Source organism: Urocampus carinirostris, chromosome 2, assembly GCF_059441175.1.
Source record: "Urocampus carinirostris isolate Australia breed hairy pipefish chromosome 2, RoL_Ucar_1.0, whole genome shotgun sequence".
Lineage (NCBI taxonomy): Eukaryota > Metazoa > Chordata > Actinopteri > Syngnathiformes > Syngnathidae > Urocampus > Urocampus carinirostris.
Genome location: NC_142350.1, coordinates 11,354,999 through 11,367,607, shown reverse-complemented (window position 1 = coordinate 11,367,607; position 12,609 = coordinate 11,354,999). Strand labels below are relative to the sequence as shown.

General features: G+C 37.7%; 1 protein-coding gene across 6 annotated transcripts in view; it reads right to left on the bottom strand.

Annotated features, from left to right (window-relative positions):
* The window catches only part of map7d1b (MAP7 domain containing 1b), a 39,333-nt gene extending 30,074 nt beyond the window's left edge, over positions 1-9,259 (bottom strand). For 4 of the 6 annotated variants that reach the window (XM_088328902.1, XM_088328905.1, XM_088328903.1 and 1 more), the window contains exon 1: positions 8,885-9,258. In XM_088328902.1, coding sequence (XP_088185028.1) covers positions 8,885-8,951 — 67 coding nt within the window. In that variant the 5' untranslated portion in view covers positions 8,952-9,258. Of the gene's footprint in view, positions 1-8,884 lie in introns of all 6 variants that reach the window. The other 2 variants (XM_088328904.1, XM_088328907.1) reach the window with 1 other exon arrangement.
* Between the last annotated feature and the right edge of the window lie 3,350 nt (positions 9,260-12,609).

Sequence of the window (12,609 nt, the reverse complement as noted above, 5' to 3'; positions counted from 1 at the left end):
AAAAGTTGGAAGTAGGCTTCAGAATTATATGGTAATGTGGTGCGCTGTCTTTGAATGAACACACACTTCACCTCCATTCTAAGCTACAACAACCACTAATTGTGATTTATTGTATATGGAATAAAATATTGTTTATTTCAGCCCTAATTAAACATACTCAGAAAGCAAATGCTCAAAAGAAATCATTCTTAGTCATATTTTCATGTCCCTATCTCATTCATAAAACTGAATGGCCCATTTATTTAGCATTTTGGGAGGGAGGCTGAAAATCACTGCCACTCCCCCTATGTGAAGCAGGTCAAACTCCATGTAGTTATGAGTTTAGCACATGAGCGTGTCTTTGTGATGAGTGCGGAGTTGGATCTGGGTCAGGCCACTTTAGGAATCTCACTCATCCGCAATGCTACAATGCTATGTCTTGTGGATGTGTTAGCTTGGCATGCTACAATTTGGACAATCAGAATACGTACACAATTTTAGGAAACACTGAGAGACAAACATTATCCATTGTATGTGTTTTGAGTGTTGGATGTCATTTGTGTGTCCTGACAGCACTTCCTGTGCGTAATAATAACACGGAAATGCTCACTAGCGACAAGCGTCCACGCCCGGGGGAAGAACATTCCTGCTCTGCCGAAAGCCACAACAATGAATACACGATACCGGCTGAGATTGTGTATCAATTAGTAGATTTTTTTCCTTTCGAAATCTGCAGCTTGTGACCAACAACAGAAATAAAAGAGAAGGTCAGTGGGTTTTTTAACAAAGTGTGCACTGTAGAAAATTAACAAACAAACCAAAGTGAACCTTTCATTTCTTTGACCATCTGGTGACAGTCTTTAAGGTTACCGGACCAACACCAAAGGGAAAAATATAAAACATTGAAAATGAAAAATAAACAAACAACAATAGAATTAATCCCTTGACATACTTGTCCGTCAATGGCAGTTAAAAAAACTGGAGGTGCGACACGTATAAATTCCAATCGCAACTTGACTTTAAACAGACTCTAGTAGAGAAAGGGGAAGGCAGGAAGTGATTTCAAAAGGCGGGGTCTCCAGATGCTTTAAAACAAAGAGGGCTACAAATCTCCAACTCGGGCACTGCATTAATCATAGATGACTCTTTTGTAATTGATATTTTTCTGGTTCACTCGTTGTCAGGTTTTCAATGTAAATCTCTTGATTTTCTGTCTCAAGGTAATTAGCTTGTTTTTATATTACTAAATATAAAAACAATGTTTCTCATACAAACACACACATAAAGTAATGTTTCAACAATGAGTGTAATTATATCTCTTGTACTTTTATCAATCTTGTATTCTTTTATTTTGAAATCGTGTTCTTGTCTGTACTGATTCCTCTGACGTTAATAAACAATCCCTCTCTCTGTTCAGGACCTCAGCCAAAAAGGGCGTGAGTTCCTTGCTCCCACCATCATGTCGAATTAAACTATATACATGTATTTTATCTGTGCAAATATAGCCACTATATAGTTTTAATAATGTCTATCCCTGACACTCGTCTACCGTATGAATTTGATATTAAGAGCAGATCAACAAACAATATTTTCAAATTTGATTTATAAAGCTTAAGGTCTAATATTTGATCATTAATAAAAAAAAATTCTGAGATGTTATTTACCAAACTAGTACTGTAAAGCCCCAGTGTGTAATATTTGACCACTTGACGGCACTGTTGTCTAAAGTGAACGAAAACCAGTGCCACAGCAAGCAAATACACATTCTCGACCTATGATTATTGGTATGACAGTTCATGTACTTTGCATTGTATTCAAATCAAATGTTTTGTTTTTTTTTTTACTGAAAAAGTCTTTTGTAACACAAGGAGACAGTGAATATTATTGTCCGTTTAGTTATAATAGCTAAAATATATTTTCCACGGTGTTGATTTAAAATAATGTGTTGTTTTAGGATACAATTAATTAGAGGAAACCATTTTGATTAGGAGATGCATTGACAAAAATATTAGCAGGTTAATGAATTAATAATCGTTTTTTGCAGCTTTAGGGACTGTGATCAAATGTCGATCTTCGACAGTTTCAGGACAAAGGGATTCAAATTGAAAAGTAAAATAAAACTGAATAAGACTGATTTAGTTGATGAATCAAATCATCCACAGCTTAACCGACTATTTAAACCACATGTGTCAAACTCATGGCCCGTGAGACAAATGTGGCCCACCATAACATTTAATGTGGCCCGCAGCGGCTTAAAATGTCTGAGCGTTTAAGAATAGTTCAACTGCATTACCCAAAAACTACATTACCACACTGCCAGTCAACAACAATACTCATGAAGTGATGACTCAAAAACACTACTTGGCAATGTTTCCATATCAATGCCAATGAGTGGAATTGAGAAATAAATTATTGTCATGTTGTTCCATTTGGTGAATAACATACATATGTGTAGCTAGATTTTTTACATTTCAACTGTAATGTATGCGACTTGAATAAGTAATAGATTCTGAGTTATTTTACATTAAGAAGTACTTACATTTGTTTTATGAGTTTGACACCCGTGATCTAAACTGTTTGTTCCAGCCTTTGTAACTGTGATACAACTTGAGCTAGGGCTGGGCGAAATGGCCCAAAAAATCCATCTCAATTCTATGGGTTTATCAAAACACTGTTAGTTAATTTGGAAACATGAACGGCATCCAACACAACTTTAAATGTTTTATTAAATAAACAATACATCCTGTGCAAAATGTTGACAAGAAGAACTGATTTTAAAATATCCAATAGCTTCTTTGACCAATTCAAATGCAACTCTTAAGTTCTTAATTTTCAATTGCATGATTTGGCAAATTTTTATCATTCAAATGACGAATTTATTTAATTTATTGCCCTAGTCCTATTTAAATATGTCACATTTGTTTTGGAAACTAGTCAAGTCAACACAAGAGTTAGCATAGTAACCACAGCTGACTTGCTCCCTCCCAGCATTCTTGTTCCGGACATCTAAAGTAGGGCAAAGCCCGGAGATACTGACTAACGTTGGCTGGGGAAGCCGTGTCGTCAAAGGTGAAGAAAACGACTTATCTCTCTCTTTTTTCCCCAGCCTGGTCATAGGATTTTTGACATCTATAACCGTTAATGGCACAGAATGTGTTCATATTATTGTTGTTTTTTCCCCACAATGAATGCAGCTCTCAATAAAGACCGAAAAACAAGAACCCACAGCAGCATTAGTCTGCAGAGGTAATCAATACTACACACTCAAACATACACCATTCCAAAACAGAGAGTGGTGACGCATCTGTTAGCAATTCCTCTGAGGTTGGAGCACTGCATCAACACAAACAAATATCTTAAAGGCTAAGCGCAACCAAAGAATTATCTAACAATATGTATGGTGGGTATTGTTAACTTAAACAGTGAATACAATTGTGTAGTAGCATACAAGTTAAAAAACAAAGTCCACCGGTTCATTTGTCTCAGTGGGCAGCTATTTTGCGAATTGTTCTTTGCTAAAACTGACGTCAAGGTTGACCAATAGACTAATCACAGCTAAACTGTTGTTTTAAACAGAAGTGTGTTTGGTTGTTACCAGGAACTCAAACTAATATGTTGTTTACTGGAGGGGCAGCACGGCGGTGCAGTGGTTAGCGCGTGTGCGGCACAGTTCTGAAGTCATGAGATCGAACCTCCTGTGAGGAGTTTGCATGTTCTCCCCGTGTTTGCGTGGCTTTCCTCCGGGCACTCCAGTTTCCTCCCACATTCCAAATTGTCCCTCGGTATGAATAACCAAGCGAGTTGACTGTCTTCTCCGTGTGCCCTGCGACTGGCTGGCAACCGGTTCAGGGTGTCGCCTGCCCACAGCCCGGAGATAGTTGGAATCGGCTCCAGCACCTCCGTGATCCTACTGAGGATAAGCGGTGCAGATAATGGATGGATGGTTTACTGGATATTCCATGAATGCAATAATAACTAAAATGCAGAGAGACTCGTGGGCATGTAAGGAAAATATTATTCTGGGGATTATTCTAGAGCTGCATTCGGTGCCATTGACGGCTATTGAAAGACATTTTCTTGATTAAAATATGATTTATTATGTGTTTACGATTAATCATATATTTGTCAGCAAAAGATTTTCCAAAAAAATAAAATAAACAGTGCTCTGCAGAATCTGAAACTGATGGTATTGTTGGGAAAAAAAATAGGAGGAAAAAAATCAGGAAAAACTAAAATAAAACATTTCAAAAATAAAAACAAATAACTTGAAAAACCTGAAAAAATATTTCAATGCATTTAAAAGTGTATACAACAAAAACACACCCCTAAAAACAAAACAAAAAACTGAAAAACAGCTATTGCAAAAAACTGAAAGAATGTTTAATAAAATACACTATTAAAACATAGTCAAAGCAATTTACAATAACGAATTGTCTTAAAAAGCATAAATGTTTTTTTCCCAATTTTTCATGTGAATGCAGTAGGCTTCCATTGGAAATAAATTGTGTTTTTTATAGACTTAATCTTAATAAAAAACAGAAGATCCAATCAATGGCAGTCCTTGGTTGCCAGGCCCTAAAAATAATAATTAACTTTCAGCCCTAAAAATATTAATTAACTTTCAGCCCTAAAATGTCCTATTTGTTCCTTATGCACAGTGGCTAATCTCTCCAATATGATATTATTATTATATTATTATGAAAGGTCTATTTGGGCCTAATACATAAAATAATCCTTCAAACAAGATTAATAACATCAATGCCGTTTTTTATTTCAAAGACCAAACGGGAAAGAGGAGGGAAACATAAGTAAGCTGAGCATAAAACCCACGGAAGCTCTTTCATTCTCCCTCCTTATACTCTGCACCAGAAAGAAGACCTTCTCTCCTTTTCCTGTGCAGGCGTCATGGCTGAGATTTACAAGATCTGCTCAATGCTTTTCTGAAGATGACGTGGACGGTGCAAGCTCTGGTCTCCTTCCTCCTCCCGACACAATTGCTACATTTTCCATTCTCAGTTATTCTAACCCACCCATTCCATTTCCCAAAAATGATTTCCTCTTTATTTCACTTAAACTTGAGAAATCTACACAGAAGCACAAAGTCACACCGCTAACTAGTAAGCTCTAGTTGACAACAGTAGCCAACTAGTGAGCCCCATGTGTATTCAAAGGTGATCCAGTTTGAGGTGGTTTTGGTATCTTTTGAAAATGAACAAACTAGCAAGCGAAAACCTTAGTAGCTATGATTGATCGGTATTCCTATTTTTTAACTTGAGTTGTGATGCTAATAATAAACAATCTTGTTATCACAATGGATGGATGAATGAGAAGTTTGGTGAATTCACTTAGCAGTTGTCACTTAACCCTCGTATAATTGTTCAAATTTAGGCCCTGGGGCCATTTGTAGTCGTTCAACTATTTTTAATTATCGATCCCTAACACCTTGCGAAAAATATAGTCGCTCTTGAAATACATGTCTGTATGGACTGTAAACATTTTCCAGATCTAAAGATGCAAATAACTTGTTTACAATGAAAGTAATTGTTTTTAAATACTCTAGAGGCCATTGGTGGCTAGCCTTCTATGAATGGTCGACCCCCAACATATTCCAAAAATTAGAATTGCTTCCCAAAAAAATGTTGAATACACTGTACAACTTTTAGTACCTAAAAATGCAAATTAGCTAAGATGAAAGTATTTCTTTAATAAAAATGTTCTTTTTTTTTCCAACCTAAAAATAAATCTTAATCAACCTTATAGATAACTATTTAGATATATGTTTACATTTTTGCGGTTTGGTAAATAGCAGCCAATAAAAAATAAATAAATAAATAAATAAATGAATAAGTAAAGAAGTAATTTAAAATCAAATAAATCCCTTGTATCCTTGTAAAAAAATACATTATGGGAAAAAAAATATCTAATTACCAGCAGGGAAAAAAAGAACTTGGATCCGAAGACTAGGGATGGGTGAATATCAGTAACCATGTATCGATATTGTTGCGCAAACTAGCCCCATCTTAGGGTATTAGTAGTCGAGACCGTCGGTGATACCAGTATCAGCCTTTGTCTAGTGGCCTTTTTACTACCAGGAACGAAAAATTAAAAACTCGAGGAGTAATAGATTATCTTTAGATGTATGCATTTTAAAAATGTATGTTTTAAAAGCCTTTTTTTTTTTTTAAATATCAGTCATCTTCTTTGGTGGGCAGAAAAAAATTTTTATGTACTAGTGAGGACAGTCTCTGGTCGAGTCATGTTTATTTGTTTTGCCCCAAACCACAAAACGTCGCAAAGGACTGAAGAGACCACCATTACAACATCCCCTGATCTGAAACCTACATGAGGGCAAGGAAAAACACAAAAACCTCAGAATGAGGAAAATGAAAGAACCTTGAAAATGTTTTGGTTGTGATATCAATGACTGCTCAACATTTAGGTATCGGTAACAGTCTGGAAAAAGATGGTATCAGACAGCTTCAATGATGTTCATGAGGCTATGTTTGTGCTGGAATGGGGGACAAATAAGCAACGCCGATCAATTTTAAAGCAGAAAATTGCAGTCCGCCACCTATTCATGACATAAGTATCACAAGATAACAAAGTTCACATGGAAGTTTCTTTTTCTGGATACTTTACAAGCCAAAGTAAAACAAAGCCAATGGAGGTTTTGAGGCAGTGTTTCCAGACCGGGAGTGATCTTGACACTGAGCCAAGAACATTACGTCAACATGGCTCGGATGCAATATGGACAAAAGGGAGTGAGTCGACGTCTCATGATTTTTTTTTCTTTTTTCTGAGAACTGAGAGGTGAACTGCAGAGCAAAAATACAAAAGATACAAATAACAAGATGAATGTTTTATGGACTCAACTTTTCTGGAGGTCGGGAAATAGACCGAGACCCCTTTTGAAGGAAAAAAAACAGGAGTTCTATGTTGCATATAGAGACTTAAACAAACTGTCCTTACGTCTGACAAAAGTTCACTAGACCCCGAGTACCCCTGGCCCTATGACATTTTCAATTTATGTTTTTCAGATCCTCCTTATGGCATATTCCCCGATATAAGACATCAACAAAAAAATGTATGCCCAGTAACTTATCAAATTTAAAGTCCGCGGTGTTCCTGCATATGTAGAGTTACGTCTCTAGGATGCCTGTCTCCTATTGATTGACGTTATATGAAATGCTGGTCGGCTATTGGTTTGTGTCACGGGATCAGGTAAATGCAGATACCCTATTTGCTGAACTACCCCCTACAATGCCTTTTTCTTTCAGTTCAGAATCTTGTGTGCCTCTTAAAGACTGCACGCAGGTGATATTATTTTATGTATCTTATTCATTAGCTATAGATCCCAAGACTTGCTGTGATACTAAAGAAAGAAGTAAAAATATGATAACCAAAGAAACACAGCTTGTGATTAGCAACAAGTACGAAGAAGTCACAAGAATCACCACCCTTGCTAAGTAGCATGCCTGTAACCAATCAACAATCGAGACCAATATTAAAAATAAAGATTTGATTAAAGCAAGGAAATCTTCAATGGGCATGACAATCCACGCAAGTGGGAGTTTTAAAAACAGTTTCATTTTTAATCCTTCTTCTACCTAGTACTCTACTGTGACAGAATAAGTTTTGTCCCATTTATTTATAACGTTATTTAAAATATGTAGGTATATTACCCAGAAATGGTACAAACTATATTCTATTGTTAATTAATGTTTTTATCTGGGTTACTAGGGTTAAAACACATTAGCTAATTACCATAAGTTTATAACTCGCTGAACATAAATTCCACTTTGCAAGCCCCACCTCAGAAGAGAGTAATGTTGGGGGTATAGTATGGGTCACTAAGGACTATAATGGTGTCAGGGATTGGGTTGATCTCCTCTTTAAGATTTTTTGCATTGTGTTGTCATTTTAAGCTGTACAAAGAAAACAACCCCTGGCAAAGATCCACTTGTTTTGTCTTCCCTTTGCTATGTTTATAGGACTTAGGGAGAGGAGACACCGACAAAGAATTGGTCCGTTTATATAGCAGGCCTGCCTTTTTCGGGTTGCTACATTCAAGATAACGTCAATCGCTGGCGTTCTCAGAGGAAGCGCCGGTAATTAAATCAACGTGGTCTTGTAATTTTGCATAACACTCAAAAGTGAAGGTTTTGGACGTGATCTGGTATCATTGTGCATTTTGATTGTGCAAAATTGAAAATATACAAGTATTATGATGGAGCTACATAATGTGTATGGAATGATTTATTGGCAATCAGTGCTGAGTATACCCGGTCTATGCTATGCATGATCCCTGATGGGCTCTAGCACCCCCCCCCCCCCTCCCTTACTGTGACCCTGTCAGACAAATCACTTAAAAAAATAATTGGATGGCTGTATTGTGAATAAACGACGCCTGTGTATACAATACTTGGCTAGGGTATTCTTGACCCCCAAAGGAGCTTTAAAACACCTCTTCCCCCCTAAATTGATGTTCTTCCGAGCACCGGTCAATGTATTGACACCCACGCCGCCCCCTTAGATGCAACATAGCAACAGTGATAAAGGTAATACACGTTTGCTAGAAATAGGGGTGGTGGGGGGGTATTGACACGGACATTGTTTATAAGAGATATTTAAGCCAAGGGGAGATGAAGGGTAGATGTTTGCTGGAGATAGGATAGACAGAAGCTGTCTTGTGAATACGAGTTGGGGGAAGGGGGGGGGGGGGGGGGGGGGGTCATACATTTTCCCCTCCTAGGGTCTGCATCAGATCACTGCAGTACTTGGGAGATGGTTTAGGAAAACACATGCATGCAAATAATTGGCATTTTCAAAATGACAGAAAATACATAGTCTCATCTTTTAATTGTAAACCTAAAAAGACTTATTTGGCTTCGTGTGGCGTACTCACATATTTCAGTCAGTTTGAGTTTCTCCTCGAAATGATGTCCGAGATCTTTACAATCCATTGTGTCCATTCAGATGGACTTTCCAATTGCTGTCATTCCTCACCAGACTCCCAAGTAAGGGGCTTTCAACTCCCGGTCCGGATTCAGCCAAACACGCCCTTTCTAAAAAAAAAAATCCAAACGGGATAGGGAAAATGCGATCAATAAATAAGTACAAGTTGCTCAGTTGCTACGAAAAAATCGACAACGATCGATTTTTTAAAAGTGTTTTGCTGTCAAATGACTAATTGGAATTGCGGGTGTAACGTGTCTTCTATGGAAAATCTTCAGCGGGAATAAAACGCTTCAGCTCTGCCGTCCGAAATTCCGTCCAATGAAAATATTACACAACTATCTTCCGGTTAAAGTGTTCACTGTAAAACTTGGAAAACGCAGTTCACTTTGCATTACTATGCAACTATAACGCCTTAAATCCCTAAATTACAACATATACTCGGATTAAAAAAAGATTCTGATATTTAGTTTGATTGTATCAGGTCAACTGTAAGTAACGCTATCTGTATTTTTTTAAGTTTATGCTGAAAGAAAAAACAAGCATCCGGTCATTGATCTTCGTACACCATGACAAACTTGACGTCATTGCTGGTTGAGAAAACCGCATGCCGGAAAACTGGACTTTACCATGTGCTCAGTAAATGACTAGCAAACTTATGCATTTATAAATTCAGATACAAACATAAATATACTTTGAAATTATTCGTAGTAATATTTTATCCACTGTGGGTGTTTTTAAGCGTGTTGTTACATAAAACAAGTTTATTCTTTTTCGAACTCAGGGAATGGTTTGGCCCATCAGATGATTTCGAGCAGCTGAAAACAGGGTGACTTGAGAATAATTACAATACAGTACTCTGGCTCAAATTAACTGTCTGTAACCAACACATTATGCAACAAACTCGACCACAATTGTAATAACTGACCGAAGAAGAAATGCTACATGACGCTAAACGATTGTGCGACCATTGTATGCCGTAATTTGTATGATTTGTGACGACAATCTCAATAACTATTAATATTATTTTTTGCATAATTGGGTCTTTGTTACAAGGTGGACAATTGAGGAGAAAAAATGGCAAACTCCACACAGCAATGCCAAAACCAACATTCAAAAAAAGCCTATCATTCATGCACCCATTTGTGCTCACAATTTGAATCCAAAGTATATTTTTAAAGGTTTTACAAACAACTCGAAAAGTAAAAACCTGTGCGTTCCTGCATTTAAAAATAAACCCGATTTACGACCATTATAGCGCTTTGGCCCTGCATTTACCATTCAGATCAATTATGGATGATGTGATGTCCACATCCCAAGGCTTTTTCCATCAGACTGAAAGATGTACAGTACATAATACATTATGGTGTGAATAATGTAAAAGCCTGTGTTTGTTTGGGATGAATACAAAGGCAATACAGTAATCCCTCGGTTTTCGCGGTTAATGGGGACCAAAACCACCCGTGAGAAGTTAAAATTCGCGAAGTAGCGACGCCCCCTCAAAAACGCTTAAAAAAAATAATATTTCTTTAAATTATTTTATTATTATTATTTTTTAGACATGCGAAGCTCTGAACCCGCGAACGTGGAACTACGAAGTAACGACGCCCCTTCAAAAATGCCTATTTTTTTTTTTTTTCAGCTGCGGCTACATCAGCTCGATACAGTTTTTTACACTTCGGCCATAAGACCCAGTCTTCGACTCAGTTTTGACGGCGCACAAAGTCGCCTCAAACTTTATCGCAGTTTTTTATGCTGGATATGCGATCATCCAGACATCAAGCGCTCGGTGCTACGACCACTCGGGAGTGTTCATTAGCCACGGACTGCTTTGTCAACAAGACCCAGCGGCCTACAAAGCAGCGAAGCAGAGTGGCAAGAGAGCGGCGTGACCAGACGAGGAAGCGAGGTTGTCGGGCCGGGCTAACCGCTAGGCTGAAGGCTAAACCCTTCAAAACGCCTCTCCCATCCATTTTCCTCTCCTACGTTTGCTCTCTGGACAATAAACAGGACCATTTAACAACTGGAAGTGGCATCGAACCGCGAGATGACGAACTGCTGCGCTAAAATTCTGACGAAGACATGGTTAATCTTATCTATCCCGGCTGACGCTCAAGGAAACTGTGCTGGTCAGATGTGTCGACATTTCGTTCTGTATACACGTGTACACGAATGATAATAAAGTAAATCTGAATCTGAAAAAGCTGGTCACACCGTAATCTTGTGTTGTTTTTCAACTGTTGCTGCGAGTCATGCGCTTCAAAAAGCCCACAGAGTTGTGATTTCTAACTAGTGTGAGAAATCATTGACATGCAATTTTCTTTTACTAAATGTTAAAAACGTTGAAAGTAACATAAAGACTGTTTCAAATACAGTCCAAACAACAACCCAAACCCCCAAAAAGATGAAAAAAGAAGAGTTTATACGAGCACATCTAGGACCTACTTGCACGCGCAAAACGAGCAGCTCGGTAGAGACTCAAAAGATGATTTCAGCCAGAAACTGGCATCAGCTAGTAAAACATTTTGAAGCGACAAACACCACCTTTAAATACAATGATCATCCATTATCCATCCATTACTTGCACCGCTTATCCTCATCCATCTTCAGGCAATGGGGAGGAGACACCCCGAACTGGTTGCCAGCCAGTCGCAGGGCACACAGAGACATACAACTCACTCGCTCATTTATATCTAGGGATAATTTGCACCGGCCTATTAACCTGACGTGCATGTTTTTGGAATGTGAGAGGAAACCAGAGAGTCCAGAGGAGACCTACGCAAGTACAGGGAGAGCATGCAATCTCGCACAGGAAGGATGGTAGCTGGATTTGAACCTCAGAACTGTGCCGTGGACGCTCTAACTGCTCAGCTGCCCATACAATGATCAATTCTTCAAAAAATATTTTTTAAATTAGCTTATTATTTATATATGATAACACAACAATAACTTGATAAATTGTTATTCTAAAAATGGATATGAAAATGGTAACCCTTCATGCTAATCAGTAACAAAAGCTCATTGGTTAGAAAAAGTTTTTGACCCCTGGTGTAGTGTATGGCAAATGCACCACAACCACAAAAGAATAACAGCAGTAAAGCTGAAATAACAAATACATAGTTTTATGACAATGTCTGACCTGTACTTAAGGACAGCAGGTACTGAAGAAGCCGGGTGAGAACAACTGTGAGATTGTACTCAGAGATGCCGGCAGGGATAAGGGGCCCTGTGAAGAGGATATCATTTTAAGCCCTACCACTACAACACCGCAAAGAGAAAACATTATTTTTTTCTAGGGGATTTATAATTTCCTTTCCTTTTAGAAAATGTTTGCATCTAGCATGGATAAGAAATTCATTAATAAGAATTATTAAAAATGATTAAGAAAAAAATACATATATATAAACTTTCAGCAAGTACTGAGACCTTATCTGATACTAGGCTGCATTTTTTATACAGAATGTCTATTAAGATGCCATAAAGATTTGTTTTCATAGAAGGAAGGGACTAAAAAACTATCGATAAACTTAATATATGTTATGGCATTCACTACATTTTGTTCTCTATATACAGTCAACCCATGTGTTGCTGTAGCGAAAATCACCTGAACCTAATTGAAAGTATTTGGAGGGAGGTCAAACTCCGTGTTTTTCTCAGCGACAGCCCAGAAACCTG